Source organism: Cariama cristata, unplaced genomic scaffold (assembly GCF_000690535.1).
Source record: "Cariama cristata isolate BGI_N322 unplaced genomic scaffold, ASM69053v1 scaffold21837, whole genome shotgun sequence".
Lineage (NCBI taxonomy): Eukaryota > Metazoa > Chordata > Aves > Cariamiformes > Cariamidae > Cariama > Cariama cristata.
In genome coordinates this window covers 24125-44380 of record NW_009626388.1, presented here as the reverse complement: position 1 = coordinate 44380, position 20256 = coordinate 24125, and the positions used below count along the sequence as shown (strand labels likewise).

Genomic DNA, 20256 nt, shown 5'->3' with positions numbered 1-20256 from the left:
TAAAAACCTGTTATTTCCCCCCCCCGCCCCCCCCCCCCGGCCAGTATTTCCAAAACTGTTCTTCATATTTGTACAAACATGAGAGTGCCTATACCCCAAAACCTGGATGATATATGATGCCCAAACATGCCCAAACATTGGTAACTTCAGACAATTTTTTGAAAGTTTAGCCTTTTGTTGTTGAGATTTTTGTTTTCTTTTGAATCTTATACCAGTCATTATAATATCTTTTTGTTTCTTATTAATAGTCTTCTAAAATACTTTTGAAGATTCACAGACTGTCAGAAATATTTCTTTATACAATTATGCTAGCTGATGGGAGAGCCAAATGTTAAAGCCAAATTGTTACCAGATCAGGTTAAAAATCCCAGACATGATTATACGTGAAAAGAAGTAAATTAATTTGATTACCTTGAAACTTGTAATTGAAGTTTTCTTATTTGCTTTTGCAAGTGTCTGATTCACCCACTTAATAATAATTTCATCATTTACTTTTTCCCCTTCTCCAAGGTCTGACAGTACATTCAAAGTATACCTTTAATAAAGAAAATAAGAGTCTGAGTCAAAGTAAATGGTAGAACTTGACTCTGCTAACAGTACAAAACAAATAAAAATAAAATATTAGTTCAGCACAGTAACAATGCCAAGTACTCATCTTCATAAGGTACCCTTACCTTATAAACTACTTAGTACTTTAAATCACTTTTTCAGTTGTTGCAAGAATAAAATAACATCCCAAAACTCCTAATATTCACTGTTACATCTTCTTATATTTGTTTTACTCAGCACATCATAGTTAATTTTACTTTATATTTTACTATATAAGCCCATTTATATGTATGGGCTCCCTACCCATCCAAGTCACCTTGAAAAGTGAACGACAGCAGTCAGAGACAAAAAGCATTCAGTGTATTGGGGTAGATCTAAAAAAATTAACTTGTGGAAAATACTTGCAATAAAATACTCTTTATTGAAATCAATTTATAATATATCTCTCTCCTGCTCAGTGTACTAGCAAGATTTTGATTTTATGACAGTTACATTACTATAGCTGTGATGGCCTAAAAATTTCTTCCCATTTTAACTTCCATAGCATACATCACCTCTTCCTATTGATCATTCTTTTTTGATTTTACAAATATTTAAATTACACTCTACTTACAGAAAGATGCAAGGAATCAACATGAGATAAGTTGTGCTCTTTTTACTTGCTGTGGGATTTATAATTTTAATCAGTTTTTAATATATAAGGTTTTATTTATCTCTATAAATGGATGTGTACACATACACACTATTGTGGTTTGAACCACTACACAGTATGTGAAACTACAAAAAAGTGTATAAGAGTTTAACTTAGAGAAGATAGATATTTAGAGATGGCTCTCTATGATACCTGTTGAGTGAGCTGAACACTAGCTTTAATTTGCCTTGATACAGAGCCACATATACATATATACACACATCTACCATATACTGTGCCTAACTTACCTTCTCATCAGCTGCCATATCAAAGCCAAAGTCAGAGTTGGATTACCCTCATTTAGGTCGTGTCCAGCAATACCAACCAGTGAGAATTTGGCTTTTGTCTTCCCCAGTTCTACTGCATAATTGCAATTCTCAATCTAAAAATAAATGTTACGTGTAAATAATGAAAACACCTTAATACTTCTACAATACAGGCCTATAATCTATGTGTATTTCAAATTACTTTGGCTTACTGTTACCTATGGTGAGATGTGGAGCTAGAGAAAGATTTCTAGCCTTTCTACACCATGATTAAAATAACAGTTTTTACTATAAATGCAAGTATGCAAGATTCCAATGATAATCTTTTTTTCACTCTTGAGAAAACCAAGTTCACTTCCAATAAAGTCAATGAATTGATGTATACTTACATCAAAACTGAATTTGGAAAAATATTGAAATGTGTTGCTCTTAGACAGTATTTTTTCCTCTGCATCTCTAGCTTCCTAATGATCAGAAAACTAACTGAAAGCTTGGATTCTGCAAGTCTTGCACAAATTTCCTGGCAGCACACAAAACTGCTCTGTGAGGAAAACACCTCACAATATAAGAGCATCAGGCAGCAACAGCTATGTTAGGCCTGAAACTTTTACTTATATACCCTAATTAGACCCTAAATTAAACATTGCCAAAAGGTGTCTGCATTTAGAAACTAAAGTGATACATGTTATAATTGCTATTTATTCCTTGGGATAACATCTGGAAGATATTTTTTCCTTTTTTTTTTCCCCAGGACTGTCTCAGTAGCATGCAAATCTGGAAAATCCAGATTACTACAAACAGCACAATGGGAGACAGTGAAACTGCACTGCACTACAGAGTATCTACCCACCTTTTTCATATTACCACCAAGTAATGGATAAGGAGGTTTGTTGACATGGCTCCAGTCAACCAGCACACGAGTCATATCGTACAATTGGAAGATTATTAAAGCATCAGAGAGGTCACTAAACCAGAGTAAAACAATGTTTTTAAGTACAAATGCTCATATTCATAATGAAAATGTTACAAACTTGAGACTTCTTGAAGTGTAATTAAGATGATCAAAAATTCTAGTCATATAAATAAAAATTTTTATTGTTCTGTGGAGAAAGTGGCCTATACCCTATTGCTTGATTTCTGTGATTTACATAAAATTATCTATTTAATGTAATTATTTTCACAAATCTCAGTGAAGCACAGCCACTAGTTCTAACAACTTGAAATAACTGCTTTCATATGGTAGGAATACATAAAGCATTTAGCTAAAGAGTTTTCATTTATTGATCTAGTTTTAGTTTCCTCAGGACTTCCCAAAATGTTAAATACTCATGATTTATCTGCACCTACAGATAAAGAATAATCAAAACTAATATACTTATCTTGTGAAAAAAGAATATTACGAAAAGTATTATTTTCCCATTATAAATTGCAGTCCTGATAATCCCCTTCAGCTACTTGCTAAATGAAACTCTTCATGTTAAGCTATCTACAACAGATGGTATCACTTTACAGAGGTCAGAAAAAACCCCATGAAATCTAACAGCAAGTATACATGCAAGCAGGTGTTCCTAGTTGCTCCCTATATCCCATCTTTTATTGATAGATTTGAATCAATTGCTGGCACAATTTGAAAGTGATCAGAAGCATCTAAAAAGCATGCTAAAAAGCCCTTCATTTTGAGGGCATACCACACTGCATAGATCCTTACAGTCTACTCAGCAGACACCTATCCTCTCTTACAGTTTAGAATTACATGACTGTTTTAATAGGTTTGCAGTCATTTCATCTGTTAAGAAAGAAAATAACAATCATGCATTATAAAACACAATTATCTCAGCTTTTTAAAAAATGTAATTCAAAGTACAAGTAAGTGAGTGGAGCGTATCAAAATGTTTTAGGTTTTCTAGTATTTCTAGATCATGAGTGGAATACCTGAGTCAGATACTGCTTAATACAGTTCTACAGACAAGTTTTTAAGTTCCTATCACACTGTGTGGAAACATGGAAATCACTATTCTAGTAGAAATACAACTTCACTTTCTTCCCTTCTTCTTCCTTCCCCTGTCATCTAAGGGAAATATAACTGTTGTTTTAAAAAGAAGCCTTACCTGTATAAATGATTAACATATGGGCTTACACCCAGTGAATTCATCCAGTTTCTGAAAGTCCTTTCTTCCTTACTTTCTCCTATGGTGACAAATACAATTCTATATAAATTATTGGAGAAAACACTTCAATAACCACTATTTAAATGACTCATACCCCACCCCGCCTCCCAAATATGAGTTCATCTTTTCCCTAACAGTAGTCACTACTGTCTACTAAGTTGAGGCAATCCTATCAAATTCAGAACCCTTCAGTTCTGGGCACAAGGCAAGAGGCACTACAGGGAATACTATTAGATTGCATTTTTGTGTGTAAATACAATTCGATAAAATACAGACATAGACAGTTTGTTGGTTATATCTTAGATAATTAATACATCATTGAGAAAATATTGATGATTAATAATAATTTTTTAAAACCAAAATCAGTGGAAACTGCATTCAACAGTATCTTTAAATCTGTTTTAAAGGGCATATTTTTATTAAAAGTTAGTACAAACACACTTACTGCAATTGCATCAAACTCCAGAAACTACAGCTCCACTTCTCTCCACACAGAAGTTCCCAGTATTAATTTGGGAAGGTCCTCCTCAAAGTAATAGACCTCACCATTTTAGTTTTGAACGCTAGAGACTTAGGAAGGCAGTATTGTATTGGTTAAATTTGTGAAGCTATTTATACTGCCAAGGGGCTAGTTATTCTTGCAGTTTTAACTAGCACCTCTGCTTATGAGAAATGCAGAAAATTCAGTAGGAAAAAACACCCCCAAACAATAACAACCTTCTCATTTTCGTGTTTTAGATTGTTTTTATCTATTGTAATCATGAGTCCTAAACTAACGCTCTTTCTCTATAAAGTTAGTTTGCCATAATACATTAATTTTCTATATACAACATTATCTAAATTTTAACAACGTATCTGTGGCCAATTGCATGTGAATCAGTGCTGCATAAGCTGTTTTCTCTTATATCAAAGAGCAGCATTTAAGAAAATATTTAGCCTGAATACGTGAGCTTGGAATAACCTCATCTCTTTGCTCTCCCGGGCTGATAATCCCCAGGTAAGAAAACAGAAAGCACATTATGGAGGGAAAAAACCTCCCTAAACAAGGAAAGAACAGATTTCTCAGGACTGAAACATGTAAAAGTCTGAGTAAGATTTTTTTCTTTGCTTTTTTCATTTGTTCCTTAGAGGATAACAGTACCGAGTCTGTCTAATGAGGTTTGTGTAGCATGAGAACTGTCTAATTTAGTACTGCAGTTCTATGTTGACTACAGAACAATGAATGTCTCCGCAAAATGAAGCTACTGTATGAACATGTATTTATCATTAGAATAGAAACAAAACCTCTTTAATATTATTTTTCCATGAAATAGACCTATGTCATAACATCAATTTTTAGATAGAGATTACAAAAATTACCCTTTTATACAAAAAGCTCTTGGCTTCAAAATACATTTATAAAAAAATTAAATTCTGAGATTTCAGTTGTAATTGACATTTTCCAACAGATATTTTATTTTAAAAGTTTCAGCCAGCTTACCAGTTACTTTCCAATTATGAAATAGATCATATTCATCCTAGTGATATATTTTCTTTCTAAATTATTAGGTCTTTCATATGCAAATCAAACTAGTATTTGTTTCAAAGATTAACTTGTAAAAGTTACCAAAGAGGCACTGATTAATATGTGCTGAAACAAAGAAAAACACTATTCTGCAGGGTATTCAGGCAGTCAGCTTTGTTTCACATATTTCTTCCCGCAAAAAAATTTCAGACAAAAAAATTCACATTTTATGACAAAGTTATTAAAAATATCTGTGTTTTTCGATTAAAAAGATACAATCAAAATACAAGCAGGATATACAATTTCAGTTTATGAAGAGTAATTTAAGAGGTTATAGTCTCTTGAAGCAAGTCTCTCTTGCTTTTTTCTTTTTTGAAGTTTTTAGACTTACTGAGCTTTGAGTTTGTTTGCAATAACTAAAATACTGACTGCAAAGTGCTTTTAGGAACACTTCTCCATTGCAAAGACAGTAACAAGATTATTTAATGAACTCTTATTAATCAAAGTGTAGCTACAAAAACAGATACCCAGCAACTGCTCTCAGACTGAGAATTTTAAAATGCATGCTTCGCACTGTTGAAAGACTCCAAAGCAGCCAAGCAGGAGCAAGAACATGCAAGTTGGGCAGCACTCTTTCGGATAGCAGGAATTCACACACTAAACTCAGCATACTATATTTAATATGCCACTCTAAACAAACTCCTTTTTCATGCAACACATAAGCGTTCATAAGTTTTCCAGATGGCTGAGAACTGACCAATTTTTTTCTCTCTATTCTTTTATTCGAAATATACCTTGTGATCCTATCAGGAACATATCTTCTGCTGAGTGGTGCAGCAGATAGCCAAAATCATTGGAAAACTGCAGAAAGGGGGCAGAGCTACACAAAAGAGAGAGGAGCAAATTTGGTAGTATCCTTTGTATTTATTGCCATCTCTTTCTTTGAGATCATTATACTATGGAACTGAGTGGGGAACAGCGATAGGGATGGGGTCAAGAATCCAAAGGGCTCCAAACACCTATGATTCTCTCTGGAAGACAACAGAGCTCAAGATGCAATTTGCACCCTAAGTTCAGCTGAGTGGGAGTAGTTAACCCTCTCGTGGTAACAGCCTTGAAGGCTGCCAGTGGACTAAGGAACAGCAGCAGAGGACATCTACACTGGAGGAAATATGGGTGGACAGAAGTCCCTCCTCTTCCTCCCCCCAAGAACTCAGCTTTCTGTGTGACTTACGACTCCAAACTCTGGTGCTTTTCCCCACCAAGGGAGAGGTTCCTCAGAGTAACAGCAACAGTCAGTTAAAAGTTGTGCATTGACTGAGGTCAGGACTCCCCCCTTCATCCCCACATAATATCAAACGTTCATTTTGCTATGTCAGTAAACTGGAGGGATATGCTCACTGTGTACAAGTGCACATCACCAGACTTGTTAAGTATTACCAGAGCAGATGTCAATTTATGCACAGTGTCTTAAATCAAAGAGAACAGCCACATCATACTCTTTGGGTGGAACAGTCACTGAACAGATGAAATTTATGCAGGAAAATTAAGACTTTCAGAAAGCTCTACTCACCCACGCATGCCTAGAGCTTTACATCTTGGTTCATGGAAAGCCCCTACTGATTAAACCCACAAAAAGAACTATATGGCATTTGACTTACTGCAAGTCCTGCCCCCATTTTATACACATCCTGTTAGATCTGTGGGTTTTTTTTTCTTCTACTTATGACGGCATATTAAAACAATAGAAAAATACCAGAACGATGCAAAAATCAACCAGAAAAGGACAGAGATGATTAAAATACTAGCAAAAAAAGAGATTGCAGAATAAACACTTTTATGGAGTACAGAAAAATACTAAATACAGTACCTACATTAGGAGGTGTCAAATCTGCATTTCATGAAGCAAAATAGGAAAGCATTATAAATTATGAGTCACATTTCAACACACAATCTATGATGAAACTATAAAGAAATGAATATTGTATTTTATATCACTACCTTGAGAAAACATCAGTAAAACCATAGGATTTTATGGAAAAAATAAAACAAATTAACAGAAAAAAACACATTAACAACATCATCTTTTGGCTGAACTAATTATTTTGATAGTTTAGATCTACATGACACCACATTATTTGGGGGCAAAGGAGAGTCATCTACTTGCCTTTGAACAGATAAAGATGGATAATCATGCCAATGTCAAAATGTACACTATAAACAGTAAGTTAAATTTGGCCAGTATTTATCATTACAAAATCGTAAACTAGCATTCAGGAGATTGTAACTTTTTACAAACTGTTTTAGTTGAGACTTTGATCTCATCTAAATATTTTAGGAAAGTTCAGAAAGTAGTTCAGCTGGTTTTTGCCATGCCAATTGGAACTCTTCTAAATTTGACCAAGTTTTCAGTATTTCGAATTACACTTGCTACTTTATGTTGAGAATAGAGAAACTGAACTGACCATGTTCCACCTCCACACAGCTCCTGTATACATTTCCAAGAGCATACATTTCTAGCAAAATTGCAGCAGAGGAAGAGCAGGCCTTTTCTTCAATCACTTGGCCTGGGCACCAGGGACTGCAGTGACTAGGGATATCACAGCTGTAGAGGGAAGACTACCTCCTGTGCTCTGACACCTCTACCACAGCTGGCACCCAGTTGAAACTAGAAGAGCAGGAAGACTGAAACAGGAGTGGTCTGAGGGATACAAGATTTGTGACACAGGGATGCAGCAGAACAGATAAATCATGAAAAGAAGAGGAGCAAAGGAAGACGGACTCACCTAGATGGAAAGGAAACCTGATAGGAACAGTAAGAGGAAGGCAGGAGTAGGCAGTGCAGAGGAATGTGTGAACATTGCTGATGATTCTCCCGAGTGCAGCACCCCTGATTCTCACCATTCCTTTGAGATCAGTGAACAACTGAAATACACTGGCAGGAGCCATTTCATTATCCTAGATTAGCTGGTCCACAGAAAGGGTAATAGCCAAAGACTGCTACCAATTATCCCTTTATCTCCAGCATTAGGGATCTGAACTGTAGAGTTAAAGTCCAAACTTGCTGACATTCTAGGATCTATATAGGTTGCTGATGCGATATATTAATATAGGTTGCTGATACAGAAGCCTTTTTTAAAAATGTTTCCTGTTTTGAAAGGCAACAAACTAATACACACACACATATAAACACAATAGGTGAAAAGTACTTTAAAAGACTATTACAGTTGAATAGTATAGCATTGCAAATTAGGAAAAGCTAGAATTTGTACATCAGCTAAATTAGAAACAGTATTGAAAGCAGCGTAGGAAACTGGAAAGGGAGTAAGAGTACAATTTTTGCTCGTGCAAATGAATGGTAGAAGGTTATTCAGGAATAGCCTTTGGTCAGGTTAACACAAGTGAACAACATTCACAGTAACAGGGACTTCTACTAAGGTTTATAGTGAAAGCTAGTAAGAAAGCTCTATATGCTGGTGTTAACACAGACACCATCACACAGGGATCCTATACAACAACCTAGAAGGAATACTTAAATAGAAATCACCAATATTCTTGTCTCCTGTATGCTTAGTAAGTTGAATACCTTCTAATAAATTGAGATCGTAAGATGAATTGTCAGGCTTGTGTAGGGCTGGATATGTGTTAAAGAGATTTGCAACAAAAGCCAAATTGAGTTTAGGGTTGCCTGCAACCACATCAGCTGGAGTTACAAACTGTCTGCAGCCCAGCTTATCTGCCTGTTGGAGCATGTATTCAGCCCTCCTCAAGTCATTTTTATCCTAAAAGAAAAAAAAAAAGATTAATTTATAATGAATACTAGCATGTTTACATTCTTTACTGAACCTTCAGTCCGGCAAATCTTTAAATGACCCATGTCAGTTCTGCCCACGCCTGAGCTAGCTCTTACAGCCCGTAACAATTCCCCTCTTCCCATCTTCCTTCCACTTTCTTTCTATCCTTTGCTTTGGTGGCTGCCTGTGCAGTACTCCTCATGAATCACAGCAACAGCAGTAGCAGCCAGAGGTGTAGCGGTTTTATTTCCTTTTCCAGGTTGTTGATTCCCCCACTGCATATTCTACTACATATGCCAAAGGTTCACCATCACTGCTTTAAATTGATATTCTCAAGCATAGTAGTTACAGATGATGCTCAAAACGCTCAGTAAGAGTTTGAATGCTGCAGAATGTGATAATCCACTATGTTGCTTTCCTTTTAATATTTTTGCCTCTGAATTGTCTTAAGTTGGTAATCTATGTGTTATTTTGTTTGTCTTTATTATTAATCTACATAGAATAAATCGGTTTCAAAGCCATGTAGCATATACTTTTTGCCTCTAATCTTCACAATGCTATGAGTTACTATTTATAGGGAAATGAGTTAGTAATTAAATTACTGTTAGAATTCAGTAACAGTCAGTAATGCAGCATTGGTACAGTTAACCAGCAACTTGCTCTATAACAAATGAACATGTTATTGATACTGGTTTATAACCCATTACTGAACATGATCATACGAACTGTAGGAAATTACATGGAAAAAACTAACTACTATCCTTTCTCCCCCAAAAATCCCAAACCAAAAGCAAACAGAGCTCTGCTCCTGAAGGAGCTTAGGAGAACTAAAGCTTGTAAGCAAACATAATTTTGCATGTGGGTTTTCATTATTATAATGAATAACCAGATTCTGCTTAAGAGTCTGATTGATATATAGATATCTATGTGTCAGGCAGGTAGTTCAATTTTTTTATCAAATGCATTCTCAGAATAATCCTTCCAGCAAGCATTATGTTGCAGCTTAGAGAAGTGTTTCCACATCTACCTCTATCCTTTTACAATTTAAAGCTTGATTGATGCCACACTTTCCTGCTGGTTATTGGAAAGCTTTACACATTATTTCTGAATGCTATTTGGTTTGAGGAAGGATCACAAGGTTTGTGAAGTCTACTTGTTTTCCTTGACCGAATTCCAGAAGAGCAGAACTGAGCAGGATGTTGTAATATTCATGTTGGAGGACCCAACTGAAAACAAAAATCAGTTAGACACTACTCCAAGTAAAACACAGCTCCAAATTTTAGACTACAGAATGCATTATCCTGTTTCAGTAGCACTCTGGAACTTTACTCAAGTTTTTACCCATTTAAACTCTTGTGACATTGAGGAGTCTGACCGCACTTTTGTATGCTTTACAAAACAAAAGAGGAATCTGGGACAGCCTTGTAACCAGGATGTTGGATACGTAGAGGTCTCAGACAATTCCAGTCTATTTTTACATTTCTGGATACTTACATGAAATCCTGAAAAGTCGATTTTAATGGACAATTCATCAAGGTCATCTCCTTTGGGTGCAATCTGATTTAACAGATGGTAGTATGCTCTTGAATCCTAAAACAAACAGTATAGTACTTTAAAAAGAGCAAGTATGTAGCCTTTCATAGCCATTTACTGCTCTTATAGTCCAATTCAAAACCCACAGAATTAAAAAATATGGCAGTCTAATTTCAGTGAATATGGATGAGGTCAATACCACCATTTTACCACACTATTTCACATAGAACTTATTTAGCCAGATAACAAAGAGGAATGTCCACTACTTATTCTTGACAATGTTAGTTAAATTTATTCTGCTGGATATGAACTAGACAGCTGTAATTAAGATATTTAATACAAATTTATATAGGTTACTCACAAAAAACCCCAATATGGATCTTAATTTCAGTGTTGGTATTTTATTCCTTCACTATCCTTTTCAAATAGACTTTTATAAAAATTTTTTTTCTTAATTGATGAGGTAAGTGGAGTTAAAAGTGGAGAGCAAAGTGGCTCCTTTAGGATGAATCTATAGTGACAAAAGAAATTACATATATTTGATGCAGTTTTCAGTATGCTTCCGAGTTTTTTCCCCACTAAGAAACTAGGAAAATAAAATTAAAACCTGCTAGTTTTAGAAGTATTTAATACTTCTCTTAAATAGCAGGTACTATTTTTACCCTAGTAGCAGTTTTCATATAAAACTCTAGTTAAAGGTTTGCTTTAATAATAGCCTTCTTGATGGCATTTGAAAAGATATAACTAGCAATTAATGACATTGTTTTCTCCAATGGAAAGATGTCTTATCACCTTATAGAATCTTCCTCCTTGGCTTTTAGTTTTAAAAAGTTGGGATTTTCTCTCTTCAACTGGACTTACTACAGTACTTTGCATACTTCATGCAGAATGACTGAAGAAGAGAGAAGAATTATCCAGATCTGTCATCTGCCACAAGGAACCAGCCCGTCTTTCAGTTCCCTTCTGTCAGTAAATTGGCACACTAGCAAAGAACAGTGATTGGAGGGGGGCTGCTCTCTCCTTGGATCAAGAATCAGTAGCTACTCCAGACTGCCCTCTGAATAATTGTTCTTTCCTCAAGAGGTTTCCTACTCTCCTGTAGAATGCTAGATACAAAGGGCAATCACCATTAGCAAATATATACCAGGAGGAGATTTGAAGCCATACGCTTCTTATTTAAAACAACTACAGAAAGAAAAGACATGTTTCTGCAGACCCAGGAACAGGGAAGGATGGACTGGAAAAAAGTAACTAAAATGGTAGTGCAAATTATCCTAAATAACTGTAATAACAATCTTAGAACATTAGAACTTCCCTAAATATGGGCTTGTCGGAAATGTTCGCTTTGCACTGTGATGCGATACATAGCATGGGCAACTGAATATGATATGAGAGATCAAAATAATGTTCTTTCAGTGTTAAAAAATACAGGATGAACCTATAGCTAGAAAAAGCCGATTTTTCTAAATACTTCTGAACTGACTCATTTGTTTCTATGCATAGTGTGTTTAAATTCCATTATGTTCAATTATCAGAGTGAATAACTACATACCTTAATATCTTGGCTGAAGTTACTGATTTTCTTCCACCCTGCATTGGCCAGATGGTAGTTAACCCAGCGTAGCAAGAGCTCTTCTGGGGAAAGCTTCATTAACTGATCCAGTTCTTCCCCTTCATTTAGCAAGGTGATAAGAGCTAAAAGCAAGTTTGAAAGAAAGCTGAAGTCATTGCTATTGTGGTCTCAGTTAATTCCAAATTGCTGACATGGCTATACCTGGCATTACTCTTACCTTCGTTTCTGGAGATCTCAATATCAGCAAAAAGACCAACTTTAATGATCTGCCACAACAATCCTAATACCAAGTGTGGTTTTCCTTCTTGCAGATCTTGTGATCCAATATTGACAACCGTACAGCCAATAGCAGATGCTGAGTTCAGAGCCAGGTTTAGGTTTTCCTATTTGGAATATCATTGTTTAACAAATCTATGAGGTTATAATTCTTAGTAAATTTGCTCATATTAAATTCTGTAAGTTCCAGAACTTATAAGAAATGATGCATTAGTTTAATGGTTCCCAGTGGAAAACTGCACTCTGGAGATTTTTTTTTTTTGTGAATCACCACGTATCTTTTCAGAGTTTAATGGAAAACATTATTGACAGTGTTTAATATGGACCCACCAAAAAGTCGTGGACCACCTTCTGCAGCTTGGATCACTGAGGAATACTCTAACCAAATATTTTTTGTAATTCATAAGTATCACATACTCAAATCAAACAATATTGATGAAATATCAGGGGCTTGATCCTGTGGAAAAATGTGCTCATATGGAATTCTGCCCTGTGCAGGAGGCTGCTGACATCACTGTCATCCCATCTTGGATCTTATAGATGCTGACACATTTATTCAAGCAACTGTTAAACTGTAATTGAACAGACAGCATAAGAAAATCACGACAATTCAACATTCCGACACTGAAGGTAAAGGTAGTGATTGTCACAGATGAAACACTCCAAGAAAAAATACCTGGCAGCTCTCGTAAATACTACTCTCTATTTTCTTGTGTCATATTTTAACTATCTACAGAGACAACAAAAACACATGTAGTATCATCTGTGCTGACACATCTTCTTTAAGTAGAGATTATGAAACCCACTTGGAGGATTGAGAACATGGTATGTTCTAACTTTTCATATTTTAATGTCACAGCCTGAAATGAATAGTCTGCCAATTAATTGAGGTTTTTAATCAGGATTTTTTTTTCCCCTCATTAGGCTGGTAGTTTACAGATCTACTTCCCTCTACTAGACCTGTTTTCTTATACTGAAACTAAGGTCTTAAAAAATTGTTTCTCTCAAATATTTTCATTACTTCATACACAATTAAAAATGGAGATTCTCATCTTCTGTCCAAGCCGTTCTCCACTACTGAAAATGCATCATTCTACCATACAGTATACAGCCATGCAGATACTTTTTGCATTGCTAAAATACGACCTGACCATCCACTCAGAAGTCTAAAATTATTTTTTTCAGATACTTAGTAAAGCAAAATGAGAATAGCGAATAGGGCAATGAAAGAATTAAGGAAAGCACAAAAAATACAAGTTTTCCTGTAAATCATCTAAGAAACAGCAGACTTCAGTAGAGTTTATTAGAAAAAACAATTTCATGCTTTGACTTTAATACATACTTTAGGTTTTTTTTTTCCTGTTTCACTGGGAGAACTGTCATTAAAACAAAGCTATAGAAAAATATTTCACTTTTTCATTTGTGGCAAGTTCCTATCTGTGCAGTACTTACAGAAATAGTGAAATGAGTGAGTTTCTTCTTATTAATAGCCCTTTCATCAATTGTATCTGGTTGTGAAAAGTTGATCATTTTGCTGAGGAAGAAAAGTCAAGAATTTATTCAAACTTTCATTTCTCAGAAAATATATTATTTGATTATAAACTCCTAACACTTTAAACTAGCTGTAAATATTTCTGACAAGATTAAAACAACCACTTCATCATCTAAATCTCCTCTCCCTGTTAAATAATTGCACATTCATCCAGAAACCCCCAGATAATACATAATTATAAGAAACTTGAGCAATTGGGGTTTATATTTAAATAACAGAGCATGTCTGTGCTGTCAAAAAAAGTTCTTTAGTTTACAGTTTTGATCTTCTCAAATCAGTTAAATCATCTCTAGTGAAAATCTTTGTAATATAATCAATATATTTTTTCACTACGTCTATAGTATCTTGCATCTACAAGGATCTCAAAGACTAATTCACATCAACACTAATACGCTAATCCCTTGTTACCATGGTGTATGAATAAGTACTATTAGTCTACTTTAACTAGAAAGTTACAGCAGACTAAAGTTAAGGGGATCTACTACACACTCCCTGTTTTGCCACGGATTTAATTCATATTTCTGTTCCTCTCATCTTATGATTTAGTAACCACATTTGGTAACTTCTAAAAAAATATTTGAAATAGCAAAGTTTTCCAATTATTTCAGCTAATTAATAAATGAACTGTTGCATAATCTCCTTTATAAACAGCCTGCACATATCTGACATGTATAATCATGGGTTTGAAGTGGAAACTCACTTCTATAATATATGCAGAGTCACATAAACACTTCGCTAAAAATAACATTTCTATGGGCAAACAGATTTTCCCCATCTTACACATTGGCTGAAATATTTAAGAGTGGAGTCTTGATGTTAAAGTCTATCAGAAGTTTTCCAATTCATGTCACTGTGATCAGCATTTAACCTTTGAGATTAATTTCTTTTCTTTCTCACTGCCTGGACTCACCAAAGAAGGATGCCATCTGCAAGGGATTTAAAAAGACTGGCATCTGATGGGTTCATAGGTAGGAGGTGCTTACAGTCTGGGTCATCTTGTAGAGCTTTATTTATCCAATTAACAAAAGCAACTTTTTCTTCCTCTGAAAAGAAAAACAGCATTAAAATAATCTATTATAATTTCCATGAACATGTGCTACTGAACACCAAACCTGGGTCACAGAGGTTCATCTGCAACAAAATCCCTTAGTTTCACAGGGGTCAGTTATGGAAAGAATCAGACCAGTGGGAAAGAATGCAAAAGATGGCAAGTACAGACTGATCTTTCTCCTACTGCACCCTCTAATCATCTGGTGATTTTCTGAAGGAGAACATAAAAATCATAGCAACATAATGGGGAAGGTATCATCGTGTTTCTCAGCAATTACAATGAAAAGAGGCAAATTTGTGATCTAAAATATGCAACATCTCAATCTATACACTGCTGATTTAAAATGCAGCATTTCATTCTGCCTTCCACTAGGACTTCAGAGTCTGGCAGTATTTTTTGAGATTATCATCTGGATTACTGTACTGTATTCAGCTTTGAGAAACTTTAAAAGTTTAGCACTTCAGTTTTAAATTCTCTTTCATATTTAGTGCAGAATTCATTACTATTTATCTAAGAATGTTTATGGGGACAACAGTCGATTAAGTATCAGTATCCAAATGTCCAGACAGTACAGGTGGTATTCACCTCACTAAACTCAAGAAGCATATAAAACAGGTACCTAGACCTGACTCATTACACTTCTTTCATTGTCAGCAGAAAGAAATGGGAAATTCTATTGCACACTTCATCTCATCATAAACTAGACGGCTGATGAAGCCAGGTCAGATGAATTGCACTGTAGTGGGGTTGGTTCCTCTCCACCAAAAATGAAAGGGAGTCTAAAAAATTAGCTCTGATGGTGTCCCCCCCTACAGGCATCCTTTGAGATGGATTATATCCGCCACTTTGGAGATACAGCAAGTGCAGCTGGTGCTATAAGGGTAATACTGACAGAGAAGGTGTCACCATCTTTAGCTAACTGAAGTGAATCTTCCTCATACACAGAATCTTAACACACTTTTGGAACCACAGCAAATCCCAGACTCAAGTCAGTCAAAAAAGTTGCAATATTGCTTATTGCAATATGATCCCGGAAGGTGGTTAACATTCTGACCAGAAGCTGCAACGCAATTAGGCATAATTACCAACTTAAAAGACACGCAGCAGGGGGAGGTAGAAAGAAACAGAGATCAAATGTTAAAAGCAAGTTCTCAAGTACGAGATAGGCTATGCAAAATTCATATGGAAGTGAACAACTCTGTAATGGCAGAGACAGCTGAGGCTGCCCTTCCATCCAGAAAGGATATGTGGGTTGTTTAGGTTTTGGTTTTTTTAGTTAACTCTGTGGAAATGAAAATGGGGATTCATTTTTATCTGAATATAGGAATAGGAGTAGATCAGCATGTAACCAAGCCAAAAACTTGACTAGCATTACTAGAAGTATGCCAAAGGGGTCATTTTTATTTTTTTCCCCTCCCACATGCTGTTAGTGCTTGTTTTCATTTTTTTGTCTCACAGATGCGTAATTTGCCTCCGAATGCAGCATGAAACTAACAACTGAACAGTGCACATTTTAATAAACTACCACCCACACTTATCTTGTCCATCTCCACATGCTTTCTTTGCATTAATTTGCTTTCAACAGCAACATTTTCCAGTTGTTTTTTTCTTCGTCTGTAGTGCAAATTTAAAGTCTTCCTCCATGCAAAATTTGCTTGTGTTTAATCATTTCTTACCGGAATAAGAGTGCTGTGTCCCCTCACTAGATATTGCTGATGTTCCTCCAATTGCTGTAATACCTTGCTTTTTGTTTATTGATTTTCGGAAAGATTTGCTGACATCTTTACTTTTCAATTCCTGAATTATCTGGCATAAAAAATAAGAAGTATTTTGTGATTGATTATACCTTCAAATAACTGTTAATTTATGTAAGTACTCTAGAGTCAGTAGTTAACCTGAGTGCCTTTCTTTAGTATTTACATTGACTTCTGTTCTGAAAAAGAAAATTTACTGTATGGGTAACACTAGTTTAAATCCCTTCATGAAACCTTGCTTACTGGATATCTAATGCATTATTTCTCAGTGAGTACCTCAGGTGCTACCTTTATTAAGCCATGCTATCTAAAAAAGTAGACACTCAACAATCTACACAATTTTTCCACAGATATTTTGGTAAACTGAAGAAAACAACTAAAGATACACACATTTTCAATGACTATAGCATATATCTTCCACTTACATCATATGCTTTACAGGAAAAGGTTACTACATGACAGTTACACGTGTCCTTAAGCAAGCTGATACCATTTTCCATCTGCCTGCAATGTAAACCACATTGGGCATACTGTTATGTCCTAGATTTGCCCAAATACCGTAGAGGTCTCAAGACAGACAATGAAGTTTAAGTAACATATACAGTTCGATACCTGGATGCAAATATTTGCACCTCACCTGTGAACCACTGCAAATTAGAATCATGGAAAGAAAGATCAGTAACTAGTTCAACAAGCAACCTGCTGCAATTAGCAGCAGTACTCTAAATTAAAAGCAAAAACTAATCATCCCCAAACACACACACAGAGCCTGAAAAGTTTTTGCTTCTCTTAAATAAAGCACACTAGTGAGTGATCTACATTAAACAAAAGTCTAAACCTTTCAAATTTGTCCACTAAAAGTGAAAAACTGTACCTCACTCCCAGTAAAAAATAGCCTTTAGTATAGAGATTAAGTATAGTAGCACAAGCATCAATTTATCACTAAGAGAATTCAGAGGCTGGCATCTAATTATCTGTTCTTTCGTCAGGGCAAGGACTGACCCAACAGTTCTTAAAACATGTAGTCCATCCCCTCATCTTTCAGGAAATAGAAAGTAGGACTGATTAGAACTACTGGGCTCTCACATGCTGCCCAAATGAGATCTAGGAAATTAAATAGGAGAGTAAAATATAAAGGCTGGAAAATAATCACATAGGATATTGTAAATTGTCACAGAAAACTTTCCCACTCTCAAAATATTAGTTATTTGTATTAAAATAGTACTTAGTTGTACCACTTAATTGAGTTTCCTATCCTAGTTCTCAACAGACATCAGACAGTAGAGAAACATCCAAAGGGAATGTCTTACAGAGACAAATTCTTCAAAGTTGATTTTCCCGTCCTTGTTGCTATCTGTCACTGCAATGATTTTTTCTACAATCTCCCGGACTTTGTAACCGGGCAAGGGCAGACTTGCTTCTTTAAATAGGTCTTGGAGCTCATAATCACTGACATACCCACTGTTGTCAATATCTGTAAAATGAAAGCACAAGTTGTTTTTATAGTTATGTAAAGAACCAAGTATAGTAACTGTTAAGAATAAATAAAGTGTGAGAAACAGTTCTAGGAGATGAGTATTTCTTCTTCTGACATAGATAAATAAGCATGTAGAAGTACTTGTGGATTATAGGCACAAGTGGCTAGGAGTCATGCTATCTTGTTACGTATTTTCTCAGGAACTATTTTATAATCCCAAAGCACAGCTATAACAAGATGGCGAATTTGTAAATAGCGAAGTGTAAGCTTTTGTTAAGACTCCCAACAAAATTCTCTATAAACCTTCAAATGAAAGGGAGATCAATTATTATATTCTTACTGTAGATCCTATACCATTTGCAATCAGTAAACTCATATCTGATGCAAGATGTTATTAGAAGAGCATACTTACACAAGAAAAACAAGAACTCTGCCTAACTCTGCATTTTGTTTCTTATCCTAGTATCTGATAGACATTTTCTGTTTTTCAAAACTTTCGATGTGGTTAGACTTGCCTGTGAAGAATATCTGTATCTGTTTATTAAAGGTGACCTTCCTTAATCTATTAACTAGCTCTGTTGTGAGCAATTTGTACTGCCACCTTCACTCATACTTGGCTCCTAAGACCGCATGTCAGGAACGTCCACATACAGCAAAGTATCAGAATGCTTTTTTCAACAAGAGATACAGTATAGCTCCACAATTGTGGGAACAAATGAAAGCATGTATCACGTAAAAATAAATTAAGAAAAATTCAGTATCATTTGTGTTACTCATGATGAATAATGCAGCAGCACAGAAGAAATCATAAAAATACCCTTTGTACTTCCACCTTAGGCCAATTCATGTACAGACAGCTGTCCTGAATTCTTGTCTTAGTATGATAAAGCAGCATTTTACAAACCTATGTTTTTATCCAATGTAATCCATAAATGAATCAAACACATTAACTGTTCCTAATTTGTTTATATCTATGCATATTTCCATATATATGTATATATATACACCTATACAAGCAGAATTTGAGAATGTCCATTGAAACAGCCTTACCTGTACCTGTAATGCTGGATACAGTAGTGCAACTACTGTATCCAGCATAACTAGTGCTGGATACAATGCCCATCATTTTATATATTTAATGCTAATTTCCATGTTTGACAACAATTTTCAGTCTCTTTCATGATCACATTAAAGCTCTTGGAAAATATGAATTAATAGTATTTTCCCAGTTCTACAAATGATACGTTTAAGACAAGTAATTTAAGAGAACATCACAGGTAACACAAGTCAGAAACAGAAGCGAGATGATGTGACCACTTCTCTGACTTGTCAAGGTGCTCCCACTCTTGTTTTCATTTACTAGTTAAGACACCTCTCTTCAGATTGTCTCTAGTATCAGAACTCAGCCAATAATACCAGAGTGGATAAATACGCATCACATTACAGAAGGTACAGAAACATGTTTTCATCTCTAGCCATAATTGATTGCTATACAGTACTTTCCCTGTAATCCATACTATACTACGTAGCTTCTGTACAGCTTCATAAGACAGCCACATTTCACTGCTGACAAAAGGCTAAAAACAACTGTTAAAAAATACCTCTTTTTTGTGTTTTTGATACTATCAACAATTCACAAATCACTACACAGACAAACTTTATGTCTGCATATGTATTCATCCACTATCTCGCTTGCAGATGAGTAACAACACACGTAATAACAGGGATGGTCAGAGCACATGCTCACGAGCTGACTCAGATTACGAGCTATTTTATTTTCTCTAGGTTCATCTTTCACTGAAAGCAAGTTTCCATGAAGACATGCAGAGAATTAAATACGTGCTTTTTCTCTAGTTTACCAATATAACTGCAAGCAATTTATTCATAAAAACATTGGAAATGTAAAAATGAAAAAGGAAAAAAGCTAATGATGCTCGATTTCTATATTTTATAGAAAGCATAATACAGTAAAGGAAGAAAATGCTTTGCACTGAGTAGGAGCAGTACAGACAATTCTTAGATCAGAAATGTGAAAATATGCAGGAAGGAAAGGGGGGGGGGGGGGGGG

General features: G+C 35.3%; 1 protein-coding gene across 1 annotated transcript in view; it reads right to left on the bottom strand.

Moving 5' to 3' along the window:
• The window catches only part of PLS1 (plastin 1), a 24023-nt gene that overhangs the window by 2422 nt on the left and 1345 nt on the right, over nucleotides 1–20256 (bottom strand). Inside the window, exons 2-13 of the mRNA XM_009704022.1 lie at nucleotides 18022–18185; nucleotides 16634–16763; nucleotides 14817–14949; nucleotides 13807–13888; nucleotides 12296–12461; nucleotides 12058–12200; nucleotides 10467–10562; nucleotides 8765–8960; nucleotides 3615–3693; nucleotides 2357–2471; nucleotides 1489–1622; nucleotides 412–535 (exon numbers count right to left, since the gene is read on the bottom strand). Of these exons, the coding sequence (XP_009702324.1) occupies nucleotides 412–535; nucleotides 1489–1622; nucleotides 2357–2471; nucleotides 3615–3693; nucleotides 8765–8960; nucleotides 10467–10562; nucleotides 12058–12200; nucleotides 12296–12461; nucleotides 13807–13888; nucleotides 14817–14949; nucleotides 16634–16763; nucleotides 18022–18185 (1562 nt within the window). The remainder of the gene's footprint in view (nucleotides 1–411; nucleotides 536–1488; nucleotides 1623–2356; nucleotides 2472–3614; nucleotides 3694–8764; nucleotides 8961–10466; nucleotides 10563–12057; nucleotides 12201–12295; nucleotides 12462–13806; nucleotides 13889–14816; nucleotides 14950–16633; nucleotides 16764–18021; nucleotides 18186–20256) is intronic.